Source organism: Lissotriton helveticus, chromosome 4_1 (genome assembly GCF_964261635.1).
Source record: "Lissotriton helveticus chromosome 4_1, aLisHel1.1, whole genome shotgun sequence".
Lineage (NCBI taxonomy): Eukaryota > Metazoa > Chordata > Amphibia > Caudata > Salamandridae > Lissotriton > Lissotriton helveticus.
The window spans coordinates 442176684-442202972 of NC_136063.1; the positions used below are offsets into that span (position 1 = coordinate 442176684).

Sequence of the window (26289 nt, forward strand, 5' to 3'; positions counted from 1 at the left end):
ATTGTTGAATTGTCTAGTCCTGATTTTGCTAGTGAGTCACGTGCAAGTCACATGATGGGTGGTAATGGTAAATCTCTTTCATTTTCATCTGATGTTGATGGAGATGTTCTTTATCAATTGATTCTAATACATTTTCTTTTTCAACTTTGAATACTCTTCATAATTCTTAAGTTATCAATACTAAGCTTTCAAGGAGTGTGAAGATGCCGAAAAAATGCAATGATTTTGTCATGTATTCGGTTGGTTGTAATTTTGTTTTGCTTTCTTTTTGTTTTGTTTTCTATTTGTATAAACAAAAGGAGGTGTCTACTGTTCATGGTTCATTAGAATTCAATATTTTAAGCATTCTATCTTTCTCATTGGTTGTTTGTCTTATGTTTTAAATGGCATTCCACATTCTATAGGACTTAGGTGTTACGCCTATGTTTTTGGGTGCTCAAATAAACACCGTAATTGAAGCTTATCTTTTTGGATCGCATTACTACATGGTTCAGTCAGATGTACATGTCTAGTGATACATTATTTAATAAATGTATGCATGACAGTGGGTCAAAGAATACTGAATTAATTCTCTATAGGCGGATGCCACTTATAGATGGGGAAATTTGTATTTTCCGTCCTAACGTACTGATGTTAATGAAATGATTACTACTAGGATCTTGCAAATACAGTGGAAATTGTTTTAATTTCTGGACTAAGTCACTGTATGACTATTGGTCATTTCTGTGGAATACTATTTTTACATGTCAGTTGAATGACAATCACAGTTCATGCTATACAGAGTAGTTCACCAGCATCACTGCTCCCTATGTAAATGAGTTGGTATTTACCCTAATAGAACTAAACTCTGCCTTAGATGCCTCCAGGATGTGGGCAAATTAGTTTTGTGACAAGGTGCAAAACAAGTGAACCACTGGGAGTACTGTTTCACTGGTTAGTACTTAAAACTTGGTATTCTTTCATATTTCATGTTCTATCTTCTGCAGGTGCTTCTGTTAGGTACTCTATTGTAATTTTAATCGTAATTTTTTATTTTCACACATTCTTATTGTGCATTGAAGCGTGGTCTGACAGTATGGAACATGCAACATATTTCTTATCTCTAATGAGTTTAATTGATAATACGTAGAGATAATCATTAATGAAATGTTTGTACGTCTAATTAGAGTAGTGTATAAAAAATACCTAAAATTACATTATAAAAGGTCAATGGTGGAGGTTTGCCAAGCCTCCACCATTTCTCATGTTTGTGGTGCCTGCCAATTGTCTGGTTCATAGTTGAATCTTTAGCTCTGTGCGTCTTATTTATAGTTTTTAGAGCGAGCTTTCCTATGTAGGTCTGGCTTTAGAAAACTCAGAACTCTCCTAAATTGCAATTAGTGATCTGGCTATGGTAGTTGTATTCCAGTTGCATTTTCAATTGATTGACTTTCAAGCCACCAATTTACATGGAATCTCCTCTTGAGAGTAAGCCTATTGCTGTGTGAGCTAGTTCATAATGCTTCTATGTCAAAGTCCTTGGTTCCGAAGTGTTACACTCTCCAAGATGAGCCATTACTAGTCCTGGGGAGATGTTTCTGTTCATCTACTCCTCCCATTACACCTGAGGCGGACGGCGGGTGCGGGCGAGTGATTGTTACAGCGCTGATTACGAGCCGAATTTTAAACTGATTTTAACTAATGTACTTTATTTGTTGCATTTTTTGGGCTGATTACTAGCTTCGTATTCTATTAGCTGACTACTAGCTATCTCACTTTGTGTCCCCCTTTTATTTCATATTGCACTTACTTGCTCCTTCGAGGCACCTGAGGCAGAAAGCCGGGTGACCTTAGGCTTTCTCCGCTCTTCGGACTTTTTCTATCCCTCACTCTGCGGTCCGCGCCGCGCTGCCCTGCACAGTGTCCTCTCCCATTCAGCCGATGAGGTGCTGAAGGGTACTGTGGGACCTGTGGGCCGCGCATTTCCTCAGCGGCCATCTTGGGGGTAGGCTGGCTCACGGGGCGGCAGTCTAGTGGTGCTGCCTCTCGCCGGCCAGCAACGCCTCATAACTCTGCGAGAGTGCTGCCCTGGTTAGATCCTCACTCCTCCCATTACACCTGAGGCGGACGCCGGGTGCGGGCGAGTGATTGTTACAGCGCTGACTACGTGCCGAATTTTAAACTGATTTTAACTAATGTACTTTATTTGTTGCATTTTTTGGGCTGATTACTAGCTTCGTATTTTATTGGCTGACTACTAGCTATCTCACTTTGTGTCCCCCTTTTATTTCATATTGCACTTACTTGCTCCTTCGAGGCACCTGAGGCGGAAGGCCGGGTGACTTTAGGCTTTCTCCGCTCTTCGGACTTTTGCTATCCCTCACTCTCTGCGGTCCACGCCGCGCTGCCCTGCACAGTGTCCTCTCCCATTCAGCCGGTGAGGTGCTGAAGGGTACTGTGGGACCTGTGGGCCGCGCATTTCCTCAGCGGCCATCTTGGGGGTAGGCTGGCTCACGGGGCGGCAGTCTAGTGGTGCTGCCTCTCGCCGGCCAGCGATGCCTCATAACTAGGTGCCCTCTTCTCCGCGCAGTGGACGCGCCAAAGGAAAGCCCGTCTGCGCCCGTCAGCGTCCCGGAGGCAGACGAGGCTGGGCCGGACTGTGCAAGCGGGCTAGGATGATTACATACACCAAGGAGGAGCTTCTGGTCCTCAGAAACCAGAGGAACACCTGCCGCTCAGTTTTCCCAAAACAATCTAAAGTTAACAGGCGCTGCCCAGGCTGCAGTTGGTTACCAGCCAAGGGTGTAATTTCCTCCCCCAATCCCTCCCCCCCAACTACAGCAAGTGTCTTCTACTTAACACCAGGTCCTTGGGGAAACATGAACTAGATGTTTATAATCTACTGACAGATGTAAAACCCATATGTCTTTTCCTAACTGAAACTTGGCTGGGAGAGGGCTCGGGACCGGATATTGCTACGGCGATCCCATCCAATTATGTTATCTTTAGGAAAGACAGAGCCACGGGTAGGGGAGGTGGGGGTTGCCTTGGTGGTCGACAAGTGCTTTGCTTGCTCAGTCATATCGACGGATGAAATTCAGTGATGTGTGACCTTGGGTCTCTCGCTATCCCTCTCGCCTCACCAATCGTGCTCAGGACTGCTTGTTTATAGGCCACCGGGCCCGTTGGGCTCCTTTCATGATGAGCTCCACTCTGTAATCTCCGCGCTCTGCCTCAGATCCAAACACTGTTTTCTCTTAGGAGATTTTAATATCCACATGGATATGGTGGATGACCCTGACAGCATTAAGTTGAATGACATCACTTTGTCACTGGGGCACATCCCACATCTCCTGGCCCCCACACACAGTAAAGGGCACACTCTGGACCAAGTCTTCTCGACCATTCCGATTGAAATGTCCTCCCCTGTTCTCTGGTCCGATCACTTTTTAGTGGAATTTCAGATCATTCACCTCGGAAAAATCTCCTCCAGTGGGCCTGCCCGCCAAGCACAGGATGTCAGAGCCTTCCACCGAGTTTCGACCGCCATGCTGGCGCAGGCATTATGTACTCACCCTTGCCAGCTGACTGGGGTGCTGGAAACTGATCTGGAGCTCTTGCAGACCTGGCTCACTTTAAAACTGGACGAACTTGCTCCTCCCCTTGCGCCCCGGGGCATTCCCTCGCGAGCGTCTGCCCGTTAGTTTTCTCCTGCGCTGGCAGAGAAGCGGCGGCAGTGCAAAATAGCTGAAAGAGCATGGCGCATGCAGTATGACTCCAGATCCAAGGAAGCCTATAGGGACTCCATTAGGAAATACCATCGCGACATTACCGTACATAAAAAGTCCTACTTTGCAAAAAGAATCGAAACTGCTTCCGAATCTTGCAAAGAAATCTTCAGGGTAATGAAGGAATTCACCTCTCCCTCCTGGTGCACCCCCAGGAATCTGCACTCCGAACGCTGGATCACTGAGCTTGCCAATTTTTTTGCTAACAAAATCAAGTCCATCCAGGCCTCTTTTGTGTTCGATGGCGCGGCTACAGCTCCGGAATTGCCCCTGCCCCTCGCTCCCTCCCACCCTGAGGGCCCCTCTCTCTGGGTTTTTCCTCCCCTTACCTTTCAGGCCTCTCTGGACCTACTTACCACATTAAAATCAGGATCCCCCCTTGACCCTTGCCCTGCAAAATTTCTCGCCAAAGTGGCACATGAACTAAATCCTTTAGTTAACCCAGTGCTTAACCTTTCCCTTAGTGCAGGGGTGGTCCCTCGGCAGTGGAAACAGGCCCTCATTTTGCCCCTCTTAAAAAAACCTAACCTTGATCCCAAGGGTTATGCAAATTACAGGCCCATTTCCCTTTTGCCAGCACTTGCGAAAGTGGTGGAGAAGCATGCCCATACCACCCTTGCTAATTTCCTTGAGACTCATAACATTCTTCACCATTCACAGTCGGGCTTTCAATCCAACATGAGCAACGAAACTGCCTTGCTTGAAGTCACCAAGGCCATTAAGGAAACCCTGGACTCAGGGGGCAAGGCCATGTTGGTAATGCTTGACCTTTCGGCGGCCTTCGACACCGTCCCCCATGACTGTCTCCTTTTTAGACTCTGGGAGATTGGTCTGAGGGGGTCGGTGTTCGATTGGTTTAAGTCCTTTCTGGCCAATCGCCAACAAACGGTCTGGGCTCCTCCCTTCTCTGCCATGATGCCGCCTCTGGAGGTGGGAGTTCCTCAGGGCTCCATTTTGAGCCCAGCTCTCTTTAACATCTATATGACCCCTTTGGCGGCACTGGCAGAGGCCCACGGAGCCCAGATCGTGTGGTACGCGGATGATACCCAGCTCCTTTTCACGTGCGACAGAGACTCTGACTTTGATGGCAAGAACATTAAGGGCTGCCTTGAGGCCGTTTTCAGCTGGTTTCAGCTGAACGGCCTCAAGTGCAACTCCGATAAGTCGGAAGTGCTCTTCTTCGGCTGCCCGCTGACCCCAGGTGAAAGGCCTCGTGGCTGTCCGCCATGTTTCCTCCCGTCAGCGACTCGGCGGCTGCAAAAAATCTTGGAGTACAAATCGACAATGGTCTCTCTCTCAAAGCTCAGGTCTTTGGCTTGGTCGGCAATTGTTTTGCCATCCTTAAGATGACAAGAAAAGTTTTGCCCTTACTGTCGCTGGACCACAGAAGAGTAACGGTACAGGCGTTGATAGGTTCCCGCCTTGACTACGCCAATATACTGTATCTGGGCCTCCCCGAATTTCTCCTTTCACGCCTGCAAGTAGTCCAGAATTCTGCCGCGCGAGCCATCTTCTGCCTCACTAGGAGAGCCAGTAACAGTACTTTGCTCAAATCTCTCCACTGGCTCCCAATTAGAAAGCGCATTGTTTTTAAGGCACTAACAATTGCCTTTAAAGCGCTGTACGGCTTGGGTGCCAGATATCTTCGGAAATGGTTGACTTTCTATCAACCTTCCAGATCACTTAGATCTTCCACCTTGGCCTTGGCCGTCGTACCAGCGATTCGGCGCGCCCGGTGTGGTGGACGCTCCTTTAAACGCCTTGCTCCCCAGTTGTGGAACGCTCTACCCCTTTCCCTTAGAACCAATGGTAATTTGCTGGCCTTCAGGAAGGATCTCAAGACTCTGCTCTTCTCTCAGTAAGTTGCTTCTGCTCTCCTTTTTCGGTGCCACTGAGGATCTTAAAGCACCGGGACACTCTTCGGAGTAGCTGCGCGCTATAAAAATCCCCCTATAACGGATTTGTGAGGTCCTCAGCAAGACATTTTTGGGGGGCCCCTTTTTGGAACAACTTTGAATTTTACTACCAAACAAACTTTCAGGTGGGTGTCTGTGCACTAGTACTTGAACGCAATACACCATCTCCTTGACTAGACTATGGGGTGGATAGGCTGCCCCCTCCCACTGCACCTCCCCCGTCTGTTTTTGGGAGAGGGAGTGATCCTCCACACATCCGTGTTGACAGATTCGCTTGATGTCTGATGATGAGACACTGGCACCATTCCCTCGACCCATGCTTTCTCAGCACTATCAAAAAATGTTCCTTTATGGATGGATGGATGGATGGTTTTGAGCCTTGCTGGATATTGGAGCAGCTACTTGATTTGCATTGCATGTAGATTTATCGTCACCTCAGCAAAGGTTCTCCGTTGCTGCTGGACCCAAGCAGTATAGTCTGGAAAAATCATAATTTTGGTTGCCTGGAGAAGGACACATACTTGTGTGCAGGTCTCTAGGAGAATGACATCCCTGTCTAGGTAATTCAGCAGCCTCAGGATAATGGGGCACCAAAAAGCTGCTTCTTACTAAGGGTCCTATGTGCTTTCTCGATTACGAAACTGGGTGAGGGGCCATGCTCTGATCATGGCCCTCCACATCCTCAGGCACTCCTGTAGGTGAAAGAAGTTGTATCTAAATCTGCCCTCTGCACCCTGCAGCATTCTGACCTGGAGTTTCAGAAAATCTGGTCCTCCACCTCCGGCACTCTTCCACGTTGTGCAGGTCTTGTCACAATAGAGAAACCTCTGTGCCGACAACATCAGTCCTGCTCTCCAGAGCTTCGCATGATTCTCTGATTGCTTGCTGAATGACTGCTGCAGATACCTGCTTCCCCTAGGAACCGTGTTAGTCCAAGCTGAGTCTCCCTGCCTCCGTCGCTTGTGATCCATTTCAAAGCCGTGTAAAGGCGTCAATTTTCCCTTAAGAGGAGACCTATGCTTCCCCCTTCACTATTGCTCCTTATTTCAGGAGTAGGACTCGCAGCAGAGTGGGGGGGGGGGGGAGGTCCAGCCGAATCGGATATGGGAGAATCAAGAGGCAGGGGAGTAAACAGTTACCATTCCCCCAGCTGCAAGGCACTCATCTCCCAGCTTCTATGCGTGTGCCTCCTGGTGCAGAATTCACCCTCTCCTTTGCTGTCACATCAATGGTGTTTGAATTGGCCCGACTGCATAGCCCTCCCTTGATCCATTCATGGTCAATATCTCATCCTCGAAGCTTTGTTTCACTGTTTTAGGCCACTCCCTCCATCCCACTCCCTACATGCTGCAGCTGTGTGTGTGTAAATTGAGCATGTTTAACTGGAGTCCTTTTGTCTTTTTAATGAGGTTACAGATGTCATCTAGCATATTCATCTCGATCAAGTCTATTAAGAGATGTCAATCGGAAGCGTTAACCCTTTTAATTCTCGTCTTTCTAGCGAGTTCTGATTTACTGTGTCCCTTATGTGGAATGATTTGGCGGTAGCCACAGCTAACGGCTCTCTGACATCACTATCTGCTTCAATATGCTTACCTGCTCAACCGTCACTGTTCAGATTATCACTAGTGGCACATTTTCTAAAAGTATTAATTTTCTTGTTCCCTTACTCTCCTTTTATTGTTCTTCATTGGAATTTGACTTTCATTTTAACATTTTTGATGGCAGCTGTATTCAAGCCAATGATAGTTGCTAGGTCTGACTTCAACCTTTGAAAACACTCACTTTTTTTTGTGTGAGTAAATTAGATGACCATGTTTTTATTCCACATCACGCAAAGAGGATGTATTGCTCAAAATGCACCCTCATGTTTCACAGAATTTTTGCCTTACTGAGTTTTAGTGTAATACTCAAATGGTTTCTTTCCTTTCTCTGTACACATTCAGTCCCTGGAATATTACTTTACAGCTTCCTTGGAATCAGTGAAGTTTGCAATATAGTGGATAGGGACTTTCTTTCCTCTTCAAATCCTGTATCACTGAGGTCGGACATGATCTCCTTTCTGGGAGATCTTATATGATTTTTTTGAATACTAATAAAGAACTGATGAAATCACAAGAAGATTGACATTGAATTGACTCTGAACTGCTTAGATTTTCGTTCTTGGAACTGATATTTGTTTTACATTGTTTCATTGTCCAATAGAGGGTATATCGATCCCTAATTAAGCAATTACCTAGCTAGGAATTGAAAAACGTAACTTGTAAGGTGTGCTTTGGGTAGCCTCAATTTTGTATGTTCAATTTGGTTTCACATTTATGTGTACCTGCGGCACCTTGAGGTAGTAGGTGCTTGGGGCAGGTTTAGCACCCGTTTTCTATACATTCTGTATTGTACCAAATTTGTCACGCTTTATATTGCTTACTATCTCAATTGATGAATTGTGCGGACGTTTCCCTTGGGAACACTACTACCTAAACCTTGCAGTATGATCTCCTTTCTTCTTTATTCTTTCTCAGAATAAGATTCCCTCTTTTGGAGAAAAGAGAAAGCAGCAATTATGCCCAGTCTACTGTTGGGAGTCTCCCCCAATTCCCCTATTCTGCCCTCTTCTGTATCCTGGTGAATCATCCAACAGTGTATTGGCCTACCTGGGGAAAGAGAGAACGCAACAATTATCTATTCCCTGTTAGGAGGATTTTCCATTGCCTTTGTCTCTCGGGCTTTTATCGTTCTGTATAGGGGTGTAATACAAAGAGAGCCCTCCTCAATTATTTCACTAAGCTCCTGTTTCCCCTCTTGGATGTACCTATAACCATCTGAGAACACCTGAGTAGTGTATGACTCTCACCCCCTTCATAATCCTGCAATCTCTGTCTCTTTTGTTCGGGAATGTCGTCATAGCCTTTTATATAGATTTTTCCATCAAATTGCCCACTCCAATTGGTTCATTCCTGGTGTGAATCTGCCTGTTGCTGGAATGGTCCGCTCCCTCAGAATGCAGCCACCTGCCAGTAGTTAACAACTAGCTCTTGTGAGTGGCTTCAGGTGCTTCTCAGCTTTCTCCACAGTGTTTGCCTATAAACAGTCTCCTGTGCTGAATTTCTCATTTCCACTGTAATTTAGGAGTATCAACTGTACAAGAGAGTAGTGGGATGGAGAATGCCAACTGGTCCCTTACCATGCTGTGTAGAATAGGGTATCTCCTTACATGGAGGCAGTTACTTCTGAATGGAGGATCAGAGAACTTCAGGCCCTTTCACTTTGTCTGACTCTTACAAGCATAAGTTGGTCCTCGGCATCTGCCAATCCTTTCTGCCTAAGGTGGATCTGCATTTCATATGGGCCAGTCCTTTACCCATCTACCCTTCTTTCTTCCCCCACTTCGAACCAAGGGAGAATAAAGGTCTAGACATTGCATGTCAGAAGTGACAAGTACTTTGCGAGAGTTCTTGCATAACTCCCTTAGTTAACTGGCACTACTCATTCTCACCCAACAGAGAGGTACTGCTTTGGGACTCATTCATAAAATGAGGAATCTGCAGGGAAACGTATCCATCAGAAAAAAAGCTACTTGCTTTCAGTAACAATATTTTTGGTGCATACATTATCTATCTACAGAGTCTTCGCCACGCTTCCTCGTCCCCAATGAGTTACTGCCTGTTCTAAGCTATGCAAGACATTTCATGCTGTATTTATTGTTCTTGTGGCTCTCTCGGTTCCTCTCTTCACACCTTGATAGGATGTGGAAAAAGTATCGGGAAGTAATGAGCATGCTAGTTGATGGCTCATATACTACAGTGACTACACATCCATGGAGTTATGGCTGAAGCTGCATGGTGCCACCTAACTGTGCTGGAGAGTCCGTGCTTGGTATACATTAAAAAAAAATAATCAGGAGCCTGAAGAAGTGTATCCATAAGGTGAGGAATCTGTGGAAGGTTATGGATCTACCGGAAACATTTTGTTTACACTTAAAAAGGGCTAAAGTGTGATATAAAATGGTATATAAGAAACAAATTATTTTTATAGAACTTTATTCAATCTTTTATTTTCCTTCAAACATAAACACCTCACAGTGCAGATCATAGGAGTGTTGATGAGCTGCTTTGTAGGTCTACAATTTCTGTCTTCGGAGTGGATTTTACAATTAAAACAGGAGATGGAGCATTTTCCAGATAGCCTTTGATTTCAGATTGCTGGTTCTGGAGGATGTTGATTTTGATAGCTTACTATATCTATATGGTTGTCTTGGCACGTCTTTGGGTTCAAGGTCCATAGGACCATTAAGCGCACATTGAAATGAGTCTCTTGACTAATAGTTCAACAGAATTTTTAATTCCAACTAGTTGTAGAAATTTCTTCCTTAGTTCAGTGCGGAGTCTGGTCTCTTGAAGGGGGTACTTAGGGAGTCCCACACCTACTATTATATTAATCACAGTTGCCTTATAATAAGTTGGGGAACTTATTGTAGGAATCATCATAATCATGATATCCAGGACAGAGATCGGTGTGTCGATCCTCTGATGCTAAAGGCAATTTTCTTAGTTATTAAGACCGTCCTTCCTCCTTCAAAGGAATGTTGTTCTAATTATTATGGCAAACTTCACCACAGTGTTTTATTTACATAAGCATGTGAGAACTATGCTTAACTCTCTCATCAGTTCAGTCATTTAGCTGTGAGTCTGGTTCCTCAAGGGCAACATTTTTCCGGTGGCTCACATCCTCAGAGAAGAAAGAATATGGAGGCAGATTTCTTCATCAGTCACACAAGAGTGGGAGATTACTCGCAACATGATTTCAACTTTGTTCAGAACCTGAGTCCTCCTCAGACTGCTCTGTTTGCCTTGGACAGCAAGTCAATGTCTGGAATATGCTTTACATTCTAGATTGTTGACAAGTCCTTGAAGGGATGCTGTACTCTTTAACTGGCTGGGATCATTCCTTTGCTATCCCCCTTCCAGTAATAGTTCAAAGAACTGCTGCTGTGGAATTGCAATTTTCTTTTGCTTCTCCTGTTTCAAGATCTCACTCCAGTGCAGAAGGCTCATGATTACAGAGCATATACAGAACAAATAAAAGAGGAGACATAGGGCATCCCTGCCTTGTCCCCCGGGTGATCAGGAATATAGAAAAAGTCGTCCCATTCACTCGGACAAAGGCCCTAGGAGCCCGGAATATGCAGTTGATCCATTTTATATAATTTTCGCCAAACCCACAGTACAGCAGAGTGTCAAATAGATAGGACCAGCTCACCCTGTCGAATGCCTAATCTGCATCTATTGATAAAAACAGTGCTTGCTTACATGATCTCTGAACACTGTCCATAAGGTGTAAGAGGTGTTTAGTATTATCCCCCTCCCTGTCTGGTAGGAATAAACCCGGCTTAGTCGGAATCTACCAGGTCTGCCATCAATGAGTTTAGACGAGCTGCCAAGATACTAGTGAATATTGTCATATCAATGTTTAATAAAGAAATGAGTCTGTATGACCCACATTCCGTGGGAACTTTAGATGGCTTTAAGATTACCAAAATAGCCACTTCTGACATGGAATCTGTCACCGATCCTGTCTCCAGGAATGAGTTTAATATTTTGGTCAAGAAGGGTGCCAGCTCCTGACAGAAAGCCTTGTAAAACAAGGCCGAGAAGCCATCAGGGCCCGGAGCCTTCCCCAGTTTTAGGCGGGAAATTACAGAGATTACCACTTCTGTGAGTATTGGTTGATCTAATTGCTCTCCTGTAGATTTCGGCAGACTAGAGAGTGAACAGTTCTCCAAGTAGGAACAAGGGTCTACCACAGGGGGATCCTGCCCTGTATAAAGAGTATGATAGAAGGTTCTAAAAGGATCTACTATTTGCAGATCAGCGCTGACCTCCCCTCCTGACGGTCTTTTAAACACTGTTATCGATGATGCCAGTGTTGTAGCCTGAAGCCTCTGGGCCAATAGCTTGCCACATTTGTCGCTAGGGAGATAAAAATTTATGCCGTAGCCTGAGAAGTGCATACTCTGCCCTATCTAGATCAGGCGTTTCAATAGAAGCTTGTTATTCTCTAACACTCTCCATACTCTCGGAGCCCCTGTTCTTTTATGTATAGATTCCATCTCCGCCAACTCGCGTTCTAGCTCTTGTCGCTTTTCTCGGCAGACCTTATTCTCTGCCGCAGAGGTTGTAATAAATTCTCTTCTCAGCACTAGTTTCAGCGCCTCCCAGACAGTTGCCAGTGTCGCAGTTCCCACATCATTGATCTGCAGGTATTCTATCAGCTTGGTTTTTATCACAGCCACGACTAGTGTAGACTGCAAGAGGCTTTCCCTTAAGCCCCATCTTGAGGGGGGGTTTGTTTGGCCATGATTTGCATGAATGTTAACCGAGATTAAAGCACGATCAGAGTGAGAACTAGGCTCCATAGAAGTCTATTAACCAGTGTACCAGTGCCTTGGAGTTAAGAAAATTATCTAGCCGAGAGTACGATTTGTGGGCCGCTGAACAATAAGTGTAATCTTTTACTCCAGGGTGGTGAGTGCACCAAACATCTTGAAGGCTATTATCTGCCAGCCACCACAACCCCCCCTGATGGGAAGGCCCCCGCCTAGATTGACCTCTGTCCTGACCGATCCATCTCTGTATCCATCACCAGGTTAAGATTGCCTTCCACCAGGACAGCCACTTCTGGAGATGCTAGCACCTCTATTGAGGCTTTAAGAGCACACGATTCCTGCTGTGTATTGGGGGTATATATAGAGGCTATCTTGATGTATGTGTTCTCCCATAGGATTCTAATTGCTAATAGATGCCCATTTATTTCAGCTAATGTAGCCACCGCCTTACCAGTGAAATGTGCTCTAATCAGGATTGCCACCCAATTTTTCTTGGCCGGGCCAGAAGACCGGATTTGTTGTGGGAAGCGTCATGTTCGCATGCGCATAGTGTCTCTGGAGAGTAGATGTGTCTCCTGTAATAAGCAGATATCTCCACCAAGTCCTCTAACAGGGAGAGGATCTCAGACCTTTTCACTGGATTATTCAACCCTCTAACATTGAGGCATACAACCTTTAAATCTCTGCCTATACTGTGGTATCGAGGTTAGAGTGCTGCTTGATGCGCAATTCTCCCTACCTGACCCCCTCAGACCATTTTGGGTTAACGTTAACGTCAGTGGGCAAGTGTAGGGGTCTGTAGAGACTGGTGCGGCTAACAAAAAACTGAAAAATCAACGAAACCCCCCATGTCCCAAAACATATATAACGTAAAGTGACAGGAGTTCGTCTGCAAAGGGAAACTGGTCGTGGCCCGGCGGAAGACTTTCATGTCTTAGCTCTCCGCCTCCGAACATCTGTGAGTTAATGTCCATCATTGGGGGCCTCAAGCCGTTTAAATGGGTGCCCCGGCTCCACCTCGTGTATTCCATCCCAGTGCTTGCTACTGAGTTATTTCAGGGGGAGATCGGACGGTCTGGTGACCGGGACAGCGAAGTAATCACCGCCACCCTTTCTTTGGCAATCCTTGTCGGATCCCGTTTAAGCATGAAGGTTGTCTTTCCGACCTGCTGCCATCATGGGAGCTTATGCGAAGAGTTCTCACGTGGTCCGCCATCTTGCTCAGTTGCAGAGGTGTCTGTCAGCCCCAGCACCTCCTGTGCCTCCATCAGGGAGTGAAGTTGCCTCAGTCTCCCTAGATACTTGAAGATGATTCGAAAGGGATGACCCCAAGAGTATGAGATACCTTGTTCTCGGAGGTGGGTGGTTATGACTCGAAATTTCCGTCTCTTGACCAGGGTGGATGTTGCTAGATCCTGGAATAATGTGGGAGTATGACCTTAGAATTGAATAGGCTGGGTCTCTCGTGCTTTAGGGAGGATATTCGCCTTCAGCTGGAAATCATGGACACACACAAGGATGTCTGGTGGTGGATCCTTATTCTCTCTTGGCAGACCCACCCGGTATAACCGATCCATCTGTATGTCCCTGGTATTATCACTGCCTAGGACATGTGTGAAGAGGGCAAGGACATATGCCTTAAGATCGTCTCCCTCGGCCTGCCAAGGAGCTCCCCTAATCTTTACATTATTTCGCCGGGAGCAGTTCTCAAGGTCCTCGGCATGTGCCTGCAAGTCTATGTGCTGCTCCTGGAGACGAATCAATTCCTGTTGCATCATAGCGATCTCCTCGTCCCTGCTAGTGTTGTGTTCCTCTATGGTCACAACACGCTGCCCCCACCTCTTCTATATCGAGTCTGATCTCTTTCAGGTCGGTGGAGAGCTGGCCTTTCATTTCTTGGATGCCCTCCTTGAGGGGCGAAAACAGCTCCGTCATAAATGCTTTGGTTGCTGGGCCATCAGCACCTTCAGCCTCCTCTAACTGGTCATCTTCACTGTGAGTCCCGCCCGCTGAGCCGCTCACCCCAGCTTGCTTCATCAGCATATCTTTCACTGACCTGTCCTTCTTTGTACGCGGAGTGGCCATGTTAATGTATGGAACCTGGTGATGTTTCTTCACGTGGTTGTGCACTTACTGGGTCCCGCAGATGCGTGTTCTTTCGCTTGATCTTGTTGCTCCTGTCCCTCTCTTTGATGTCCCTTAGGTTTTATATGGTCCCACAGTTCAAACCCCAGTGAACCCCCGTGGTGGCAGCATAGTAGGGCGTTCTGTTCGTGGCCAGTCACCTATTGTGCTCTGCACATTCAGTCTGTGGTTGGAGTTCTGGGCTTGTTTAGTGGGTCGTCCCTTATCTTAGTATAAAAGTACTTGGGTGTGTGTTCCCATGCCTCCTTTCATCACCCATCACTTCTGAAGCCTAGGATCTCTGGCTTCGCTTCTCCCATTCTACTGTGCAGAATGAGGATCACCACCATCTTGATACGGGAGGAGCACAGGTTATTGTGGGGCCGCAATTTTATCCTAAGTGGGTATGCCCGTGGTCTGGAGGTCCGTCTCGGGCTTTGCGATCGCTTCTAGATCATGTGGGTGCCACTCAAAATGGCGGCATGAAAGCATCTTCGGCATCTTCGCGATGCGCGCTGGTCTGATCAGCCATTAAGGAGGATTCTTACCCCGCTTGGGTTCCTTACGCCGCAGTCCCTTCTCCTCCTGTAGTGCCTAGTACTTTACCGCTTGCCACATGCGGGTGTCTCATAAAGCCTGGTTCCCTCTAAGCAATACATTTGAAGCATTAGCTGAGCGCATCTAGGGCTGTGTCTCTTCAGTCTGTGCAGGGGCCAGATTCACCTGAGGCCGGAAGGGTTAATAGCGCTTGGGGTACTATGTTCCGCCTGCTATTGCTGTGACCCCGAGATGCCTGACACCATCTGCTGCGTAGCTAACAAGCCCTACCAGTCTGGTCACAAAGAGCTTCAGGTGCTTATATAGGCCCGCGGAGGGGGAGACCCGACAAAATTCCAAAGCGGCATTGAAAGCTGGGGCCGCTCCTCCCCCCCGCAGGCTGTGTTGGTAGCCACTAGAGCTGCCGGGATCTCAGTCACTCACCCGGCGGGCCGCGGCAGCCCTGATGAGCAGCCACAACTCCCTCAGTCACAAGATGGCGGTTGCTAGTCCCCGTCCCTCGCCTCTAAGACCCAGTGCCGCAATCTCTCCAGCTGTCTGACCCAGCGAAAGAGGGGCCCCTCTGGAGCCTCCTGGGGTGTTGGAGTTCCCTCGAGTCAGGCCGGCATTCGCTGTGGGGACATGCACCGCCTCCTGGTGTTCATCCACAGGCTGACGATCCAGGCATAAAGATGGCGGGGGCCGCTCCCCATCCGCGAACGCAACCCCCTGCAGGCTGGGACTCCTTCCGGTGCTCACAGCTTTCTGGACAACTCAAGACGCCGGGACTCTTCCTCCGCACCGGCCTGCTACTCTGGTTGCCCAGCCATTCCCGGCACTCGTTGCTCTTCCGTGCTTGGGCCTCACCCCATATCCGCTTCTCTGGTCTTGGGGTTCGGAATCAGTGCCACTCTGATTCGATCTCGCACCGCCTCAGTTCCGCTTTCACACCAGGTTCTCCTTGCTTAAAATTGGGGATGGGCAATAAAACAAAGCTTAAGTGTGGCGGAGCCGGAGGAACACGATTGTGCCTCCTATCCAGCCACCATCTTTGCCACTCCCCCCATTTCTTAACTTTAGAGCCTCATCATTGACAAACTAGCTTAACACATTTTCAAGTATCAGATGGAACTATAGACAGCATTTGTGAATAGAGAGACTCTACCAAGGAACAGTCCAAAAGCAAATAACTAAGATTTTGCTCCTGTGCCCTACAGATTTCTAAATCTTCTGAAAGCACCTTTGCTTGATGTTTTGAGTTTCATGTCATATTTTGCCTTTGCAAGTTTTGACTGGAAAGAGCATAACTGTTCTGAATATCTGTTTCGCAATCGTTAATTCTACTACTGCCTGATGTTTTGTCTCTTGTATTCCCATGTTCTACATCCTCTTGCTCTTTCCACCAAAGTATATTCCACGTTAGTGGCCATCAAAAGACAGGCACACATTGCAGGTATTTGTAAGCCACCAGCTCGTGCTCCTCCACATGTTTTCTGGAAGCATTGTTGTCAAACACATGCTCTACCTAGGATGCAGCTTTTATCCAGGACATCCTGCATAGCCTATTTGGTTTAATCGTGTCTGTTATTTGGTGCCTCCTCCTTGCATTTAAAGCTGTGAAGCCAGTTTTCCAAACCAGTTAGGAATGAGACTGATCAAAGCAACGAGAAATGACCGTAATAATTTTTAACTTTGTTTTTGCTGTCCCTGCATTACACCACCCACCGAGCAATGACCTTAAATGTCCATGTCTAGCAACTGAGATTTGTGGGGGTGATGCCTAAATGTATGAGTCTCATAGGTGCAGAGGAAATCTTGCTTTTTGGGGCGCCAACATTCTTTTAAGGGGATAGTGTTGTATTAGATTATTTTTTCCTGTTCTACATGCAGGACTGATGGTTCCCAACCAGATGTCATCGAAAGAGAGCTAAGACAGAGAGTTCCACTGTCACAATGAAAGCAATTGTTCCTGTTTTCACTAGAGTTAGGTGATATTTGAGTTTGACCTGTATTTACTCAATCCTTAGTATCCTCTGCCAACAGTTGCTTCAGGAGTGCGGTGACTACTAACAGACATGCTTTTATGTCTTCTGTTTTATACATATGTCAAATGTCAAAGGTTCTTATATAGCGCCTTATCACCGCAAGGTCTCAAGGCGCTTGCTTTGGGAACCCGTCCTGGTTTTTTCCTGTGAGTTAACCCCTACTGGGCATCCCCAAGGTGAAAGCCAGGCATCCACCCACGGGGAGGCCGTAGTGGAGATTAAGCAAGCTATTGCCCAGAGTTGCAGAGTGTGAACCCATGATTCGAGTAGGCACCGAAGCGAGAATTATCGAGTCCGTGGACATTTGGGCTCAAGACCCTGCCGCGTCGGGAATTGAACCCTGGTCCCGGGTCTGACCTCTGCTTCAGGGTCTGCCTCCTCTAACCAGTGAGCCACACTTCTCTTAACATGCCTGCCTTAAACAAACAATGCATATCTTCGTGTCCCACTTGAAGGTTTTTTCCACGATCGTGTTCTCTAATGTGACTGGAAAGCTTCCAGGGCAAAAATGAAAGGGGATCTGATGTATAATCTAAGAACAAGTTTGATGGCTCACATGCACTACAGACCTTACATTTGTCTGATTTTGCTTTCTGACATATGGGTATTAGTGTTGGGATCCCGGTATTGAAATATTGATAATTACAAAGATGAGGAATTTCGGCTTTAAGTATTGACGTATACAAATTATTAAAATGCTAGGAGAAATAAATACTAGAGTCAAACCATTCCTTCCAAAGATGCTATCCTGTTTTGAATTGCCTACTTAATGTATTAAAAAGGACATTTTCTTTTGTTTCAGAAATTTGTGTTTGAGTTTGGAAGATCTGCAGTTTGTTTTCATGATTTCTTCACATGATCTCTTCATAAAGCTTCTAAAAGACGACGAGAGGAAGTTACTGCTTGACCAGATGAGGAAACGATCGCCTCGTGTTAATCTGTGCACCAAACCTGTCACTTCTTTTTATGATATTCCAGGTTGGTCTACTGTATTTATTTATTCCTTTGCTTTCTGAAAAATGCTTTCTAGCATAGTTTGTTCTGCTTGTTTCGTTGAGCATGTTTACCATATTAATTTGCAAAATACTTTCCTAACACTCCAGTTGTGTTCACCCGTTTCACATCCGTGTAGTGTGAATCTTCGAATACTACTGTGTTACCAGAAATGGAAATGTCACTTACGGAAGTAATGTACACAGTCTTGAGTGGAAAGGGAATCAAAACTGTGCAAACAGATTTAAAGATTCAGCTGACCACCTTATATCTTACCTTGACAACTCTCTGCGAGCATTTGCTGTCAGTCCTTACTATTTGATGATGACGCCCAGATGAAAGGCCACGTGTTTCTTTTTTGGGTAGGGGCTGTGAGAGGGTCGAGCGAACATAGGAAAGGCATGACTGAAAAATTCCTAGCCACAGCATCACATAACTAGTGGTTACTGTTCCTCTGATTACCTTGGAAAAGGAATTTATAGCCTGAGCGAGACGGTCATCACTGTCAAACTGCCTGGAAGGTTTTATAATCTCGAAAAGTAGTTCTTCAAGGTGTGATCCACCGTAAGTTGGATTCATAGAAGGAATAAATTATGTGAGGTCCTTGTATTGATTGGTAACAGCCAAGACTGGTTGGTCTATGATGATGAAGAATCCCATCAAGGGGCGGCATGGTTGACAAGCTCACCGGGCGCTGCTCGAACATTGAGACGCCAGTGTTACGGTGAATCGCACCTTGAAGACCATTGTGGTCCCTTTACCTGTATTCGGGCTACCCTTGTGTTCCTTTCGTCCTGAGGGAGACCCACCTTGACTACTAGCAATTTGCACACCTATGGAAACGTCGACCGCTTGTCACAATCGTGACCCTATTCCCTCTGCTCCATGTCAAAAGGAAATTCAAATTACAAGCGTATCAGAGATTTATGTATCTAGGGATGGTTGCCATTTGAATGATCATTTTTTACCAGCAATGCATCACTGTATATATCTTGTTCACAACTAGCACTTTTTTGCACCTTGTTACCTTATCATTTGCGCCGTTTTGTTTATTCCTAGTGGCAGCCTCTTAGTGTCATCTATACACTATAAAACGTAAACAGAAAAAATTGATTTTTCCTTAAATATATTCCTTTGATCTATACATGACTGGTGTGTTCCTTTGTTTTCTTTTTCTCCATTAACTGTCACAACACAAAGGTTTGAGTAGTTGTTTATTTTAGCTAATGTTGTTATTCAGTAAGTAAGAAAGCAATTCTGTACCCGACAGAACCAACACTACTCCAAATCAGCACAATTTCTAGTCAACACACCTCTTATAAAAGTAAGCAATTTTAATACTTGCGGATCAAATCTTGTTTTGGTTAAGTGTGCAGCAGGATCAAGCTTGCCATGTCTCCAGCATCCAGTTCCTTAGTGGGAGTTTTTAATGCCACCAGATTGCTTTCTATTTACCTTCAGTCTCAGCGTGAAGTTGCAGTGCTTAAAATCGTCACCAGTGGAAGCAGAGGTCACTAGGGCAGGCTGTGCTCTTATTTCATCTACAAACACTGGCACAAAACGGGCAGATGGTGTGAGAATCCTTAGCGGCACTGCAACGGGTATTACCACTTGTTCATAAGTCTGCCCTGTAATTTTTAACTTGCTGTTCCGGTCGGGGAAACTTTTGAACATAAAGTGAGAGTCTGGCGTGAATCCAACAGTTTGAGACCACTGGCACCGCAGTGGTTCAGCACATTTGTTAGAAGCAAGAAGTTCCGGGCTGGCGGTAAAGTACGTTTGGCTCTAATTAACCTGCTTAGCCTTCTTGCCTCAGTATGATTCTCTAACTCATTATCTTGCCCGCAGACTATGACCACCTTTTAATTAAAACTCATGGTTGTCCGACATTTCGTAGTTGTAGACCTCATTTGAACTAGATTTGAACGGCTCAACCAGTTGCCTTTGCAGCACTATAGTAGTATATGTATTTGTGTCTTCTGGTTTTGCTTATGCATTCTGCTATTAATGGTTTCACAGGACTCTTTTAACAGCGCTCTGCATTTAGATGAACAAGCATTTTCAATGCATTCGGTCTTGCATTACTGAAAGTTTGAGCTATTGGCATTGCAGATAATGTTTGTTATATTTGTTTTTTTTGTTAAAAAATATCCCAACATTAGGTAGGGTGCAGTACCTTATGTGGCTAATAGAGGTCCCTTTACAACTCCACAGGGACACCTAGGAACAGCCTGTGGTACTGCACCCTTTTCTAGGCTCGTGAATTTTATTTTATTACTTATGCTACTGCTGGTTTATATAGCTATTGGATGGAGTGGAGTGGAATTTAACTGGATGCAGTGTGTGGGCCCAAATATGTCACCTAAACATAAAAGAGAAGATAGGTGATCAAAATGGGTACTTCAACAAATTGAAAGGGGGATGCTTCCTGAAACCACAGGGACCTGGCATGACTGATGGCCCTTGGTATTCTGAAATGTATGCGGACGCTGGCAAAAGCAGAGGGGGCGGTAGTGCTTTCTGATTCTTTCCTCTTTTCTGAAAAGTGTTCTTTATCTACGTAGGTGGTCGAACATTGTGCTGATAGGCAATACAGCAAACTAGCAAAAGGCTGCTTGATGCTTGCAAGAGTGTTCACTACTGAGCCGCGGTGTTGTATGTGGCTGGCTTCCACCTATTGCGAAGGATATGGTTAATAAACATTCAATAGTGTTTGATAGAGGCCAGCAACTAAAAGGTGCATTGGGTGCCTGGCACTGTTTAAGCTTATGGGCGATCAGAAAGGCTTTCTGGATGCTCTGGGTGGTAAATACGACCTCTTAGAGACCTTTAAATCAATGCAGAGAGGGATGTCCCTGCGCAATGACTGTTTTCCAACAAAGTTTTATCAGGAATTTGACAGGATTGCAAGGGATCGAGGTTACTATACACATTGAGGGAGACTGATGTTACATTGATTCTGATACCAGACAGGTATCCAACATCTATTTTATCGTATTGCCCATTTACATGCAAAACCTAGATCCAAAGAGAGTAAGCAAAACACTGACCTGGAGATTGTTAAAAGTCTTCAGGTCCTTCATTGAGTGCTGATTTGTACTGAATAGGACTACACTTTACAACCTATGGTGTCTTACATGTGCTATGCACAGCCTGACTGGATTTTAAAAACAATTTGTGCTGGCTGTGTGAGACCTTGATAAGGTCTTTGATACCGTGGAGTGGGATTATCTCTGTGGGTTTCTGGACTGCATTTAGTTTGGCCCCAAATATCTTAACTAGGAGAATGTCCTGTACTCCTCCCTGGAAGCAATCGTTAAAACTTGGTGAATGGGCTCTTATTAGAGCTCAATGCCTTCAGAGAAATATCTGGACTGCATACTAATTGGACTGTACCGTAACAGCACTTTACTTTCATTTAAGGAGACACAGGATAGCGTCAGGATTGAGGCTGGCCAGTTTTTACCATATGCTTGTCTAGCAATGACAGCTGGATATAATTGGAAAAACTTCCCCAAGTCCCCAAAATCGATTCATACCAAAGAAGTGATCATTAGTGTGGAAGGACATTGATAACAAATCCATACAAAGCCCTTTGCCTGGACACAGGGAACAGGCACACTTTGCCAGGGGACAATAGTCTGCTGATTGTGTGGATTAGATTACAGATGTAGTTTAGGGGAGGTTGTGTGAAAATGTTAGAAAAGTGTCTTGCAAAGGTGGATTCCAGGTAATCCAATTTAACTATGTCTACATGTCATACTCAATGCCACGGACGCTCAAAAAAAGGTACCAGAGTAAAACCTTGGAATGTCCCAGATGCAGAGAACAAGGTGCACAGTTTGTATTTGTGATGTGTATGGTCATGCAGTCTCAAGAGGTTGCTGTAAGATCTATTCAATTCTTTCTGCAATATGTAGGGGTTCTGCTGAGAAAAAAAGGAAAGTGTGTGTAAATGTATTGGCTTAGGGCTTACTCTGGCCAAAAAGAGGATAGAAATTCATTAACTCTGGCCCCATTCCCCTCAAGTAGATACTTGGGCTAGAGACATGGCAGATTGGGCCTCAGCTGAGAAGAGGAATACTAAAAACACAAGGAAACGGGATAAACTTTCAGAAGAGTTAGCGTGATGGGGAGCAGTGTGGTAGGAAGTTCTAGATCCTCCAGAAACCTTAACCTAGTGATACTCAAAGTACTGCCCGGAGGCCGCATGCAGCCCTCCTGACCTTTACATGTGGCCCCTGGGCAGCAGCTGTTTCCTCGACTCAGCACTAACATAGAAAAAACTTTAAATATACAGCAAGCACTTATTTAGAACGTGATACCTTCATCCCAAGAGCTTTGTGAGGACCTAGCTAGGTTCTTCCATGATAAAATTAATACTATTATCGAGGATCTGGAAGGTGGTCAACAACCCTCGGGGGGGTGGGGCAGAAACTGAGATTATCAGCTGTGACGATAGGGCTGACACTGAGGCGGAGGCTTTAGCTGCTTGTGCAGAAGGCGAAGCCCTTAACTGCCTTTCTGAGTTTGTGCCTCTAGGATTGGATGCCTTTATTAGGGTGGCCAGTGGTGTCCACTCAAGGTCTCCGCTTGATCCTGTGCCCCATAAAATTTGGAATGAATTTAAGGCTGAGCTGTTCCCCACTCTTCGACTGATTTGCAATCAGTCTCTGTCTAGTGGTATGGTCCCGGCCCAGTGGAAACAAGCAGTGGTGAAACCCCTGTTAAAGAAGCCTTCGCTTGATCCGGAGTGTCTTAAGAAATTTAGGCCCATCTCTCCGCTGCCTTTTCCAACCAAAATCGTGGAACGAGTGGTGAGCAGCACTCTGTCCAAGTTTTTGGAACACAACTTGCTGGAGGAGGTACTGTTTGGCTTTCGGCCTGCCGATGGAACTGAAACGGCTCTTGTGACCGTGATGGACGAACTTCAAATGCGGGCAAACAGGGGGCAGGCAGCGGTGCTGGTTTTGCTCGACCAGTCTGCCGCTTTTGACACGGTCAACCATGGGATCTTGCTGAATAGATTGAGTGAGGTTGGGGTGAGGGGAACAGTCCTGAGGTGGTTTCAGGCATTTTTAGGGGATAGACAGCAAGCGGTATCCCTCCCCCTTTTCAATCCACCTACTCAAACATCTCGCATGGCGTACCACAGGGCTCGGCTATCAGCCCTATTTTATTCAACATTTATATTAATCCTCTGATTGCTGTCATCAAAAAGCATAACATTAACATCGTTAATTATGCTGATGACACGCAGGTGATTTTCTCCCTTGAGGGAGATCAATCAATATCGACATAAGTATTTCATAAGTGCCTGCGTGATTCGGCCATCTGGCTGAAAGAGAACTCGCTGCAATTCAATGCCGATACGACTGAGGTGCTCTACTGTCCGAGGGACAGAATTCCCTCTGTCTTGACATGTAAATTTCTGGCCGGCCAATACCTCGACCATGGTTCAACCTGTGAAGATGGTCCGTAATCTTGGCATCCTGTTTGACTTCAAACTTACTCTGGAATCACAGGTCATGAAAACTGTGACCTGTTGTCTGGCTATTATCAGGTCTCTGCGTAAGTTCCTTCCTCTGCTTCCATCTTATGCTCGGGCTTTGATAGTTCGCAGCACCATTCTTAGTAGACTTGATTATTGCAATGCTTTGTTTCTCGAGTCTCCTAAATTTTTGTTTGATAGGTTGCAGAGGATTCAGTCTACTGCTGCCAAATTGGCCTTGGGGTGGCCTAGAAGATCTGCCTCTTCAGCGGCAATGGCAGAACTACACTGGCTTCAGCTTAGGCAAAGAGTCCAGTTCAAGTCTCTCTGCATAGTGTTTTAAGCCTTGCATAGGGTGGGGCCTGTGTCTATGCAGAGAAAGTTTGAGTGGTATGCTCCTGCGAGATGCCTTCACTCTTCTTTGGCAAGACTTGTGATAACTCCCAGATTCAGGAAAGCCAGGGCAGGTGGTTGAACCTTTGGGTACGCTGCTGCCAAACTTTGGAATCAACTCCCTTTGGGGCTAAGACAAGTTAGTGATCTGTGTGTCTTCAGAAGGAGACTCAAAACCTGGTTGTTTCGTTTGTTGTTTGATTTTCAATAAAATTTACTGAAAAAATAAAAATAAAAACCTGGTTGTTTTCTAAAACCTAGTCGGATGTCGGCCCCGCTCCATCTTCTTGTCCTTTCTTATCTTGAGTCAACAGCGCCAGGATGCCTTTTTGGTGATAGCGCGCGCTTTATAAGTTAAATAAATAAAATGTAAAGGTTAATTGCAGCTAGGGAAAGGAAGTGACCCTTAACTTTAGGAACACCTTCATTTTTAAAGACCGCCATTAGATGTACATATTTTGCTTGCACTTTACACCCCACGCTGGCATCAGTGCAGCCCTCGGTCACACCATAGACCAAACTTTGCGGCCCTTGGGAAAATGTTTGTAAGTACCCATGCCGTTACCAAATGAATAAGTTGCCTAGGGTGTCTCATTTGACAAATGCACTAGGCAGAGAGGTAGGGATGTAAGGTGATGGGTTGATGTACCCTAGCGGCAGAACTAAGGTTGCAGGTTTTTGAAGACTCTCTGATGTATTTAGTATCTGACCACTGCCTTGACAAAATACATGTTTGGGTGGCTGCCTAGAGTTAAGCTGAGGTGTGTAGTGGGTATATTTTCTAAACCAACTATTCTTTTGATAACACTTATATGAAACCTCTATCTAAAATGACATGAATATCTGTCTTTTTATTCCCCCTTGCATCCTATCCTCTCCTATGGTGTACACAGTATATCCTGCTTTGTTATATAATAAGAAAATAAAACACATTTAAAAATAAAATTGTTTGATCTTGTTTATGCTCTTTAAAAGAGACTGTAGTTATAGATTCCTTACCTTAGAATTATCCCCAGGCGTCAGCCTGGATCCAGAGACATTTTTTCTTACAATTACCCCTGTGCATTAGTAGGTGGCGTCGGTCGACTCCACGTCCGTCTTTAGTGTAGTTCCTATATTCCCAATAGGCTCTGCGCATTGGAATAATATATCCTATAGATTTGACGTAGGACTTAGGTCAGTAGGTCTCTATCGATTATACTAAACTTAATTGTGAGTGCCAGCTAGCTCAGAGGTCACTAGAAACTTTCTTGAATACACAAGAAGGGATTAGTTTCTGACAACCGCATAAACATGACAACTTTGTTTCCCTAGGACTGGAAAATATCTTCAGTCGTTAAAACAACAGATAACTATTTTACTCAGTCAATCGTGTATGCTTCGTTTCTACAAAGTTTGCAGAGAAATAGTGAGACGGGCGGTTTTCAATAAAAGGTTTATTGAACAGTCTTCTTACTCATGTAAGAGAGGTGAACTTCTACACTCGTTATTCAGACTGCAAAATATAATGCGTACAGTGTAAACAGTAATATGAAATAATACTGTAAGAGCATTGTATGGTTTCTAAGCCATATAAAAGTACTTACATAAATAACATAGACTAAAATACTCAACAGGTGCTTCTAAAATACGCCTACCCCAATGTACTTAACCTAGGTCTAGTACGAGGGAAGAAGTAAGTATTGTTTAGCATAGGTTTTGTTTTTGCCAAGAATCTACCAAAGGTTTCTCTAGATTCTTATCAGCTCCATACCTTTAGAATGAAGGAGGTCTGGTATCTCTGTCTCGGGACTCGATTTCCCAACAACCCGCAAAGGGAGCCGGAAACACTGGAGCTGGATTCTCGGCAGAGAAGAGCAGCTTCCTGATAAGTGCGCCAGCTAGAGAGTCGGCTTCCTTCGGCACTTGCTGTATCGAACTGCATCCAGGAAGTAGACCTTCAAACTGCTCCGAACCACCGTATCTTGCTAAAGCAAGTGAAGGTATATTTATACCTTGATAAGGAATACCATAGTTGACGTAAAGTCAGGCATATGAACGTCATGAATGAACCCCTGGGGAATAGTTGTTCATTGTAAAACTAACTGAGTTCTTGGAGAAATCAATATTCAAGCAAGAGGAAGTCCCTAATGGCTTAAGCTGGTTTTCCAAGAAATTGTTGTGAAGTTTGGTGAACGGATGGCTGTAGCCATGCCTGTATTTGGGCAGCATGGGCTATGCCTAAATAAGGGCTGGATTTCTATGCCTATATAATGGCAACGTGAATTGTACCTATATAAGGGCATGAATCGGGAAAATTCAATCGGAGCCTAAAACGCCACACAACACGTCGTCGAAGTCTTGGTCACCGGGATGACATTGCAGCGTCTACTTAGACGCAGCCCCTGCATGCAGACGTCAGTTCTTTCTTTTCCGCGCCAGCCAGTGCAGATCCGGAGAAAGCGTTCCCCTTAAAGTAACTTTTTGACTAACTCTTTTTTTACTTTTGTCGACTCTTTTTTTGCCTTACGACTCCTGGAGCACGAGGGATGTCCGGTCGTCAGCCCAGTTTCAAGCCCTGTGACTCCTGTCACAAGTTGGTCTGTCACTGATCTTCACCTTGGGTGCTGTTGGTGCCTGGAATGCGACCACAACCCGAAGT

At 45.4% G+C, this 26289-nt stretch overlaps 1 protein-coding gene across 2 annotated transcripts in view; it reads left to right on the plus strand.

Annotated features, from left to right (window-relative positions):
* The window catches only part of INTS8 (integrator complex subunit 8), a 552137-nt gene that overhangs the window by 217813 nt on the left and 308035 nt on the right, over positions 1 to 26289 (plus strand). For both annotated transcript variants that reach the window (XM_078687009.1, XM_078687008.1), the window contains exon 13: positions 17574 to 17749. In XM_078687009.1, coding sequence (XP_078543135.1) covers positions 17574 to 17749 — 176 coding nt within the window. The remainder of the gene's footprint in view (positions 1 to 17573; positions 17750 to 26289) is intronic.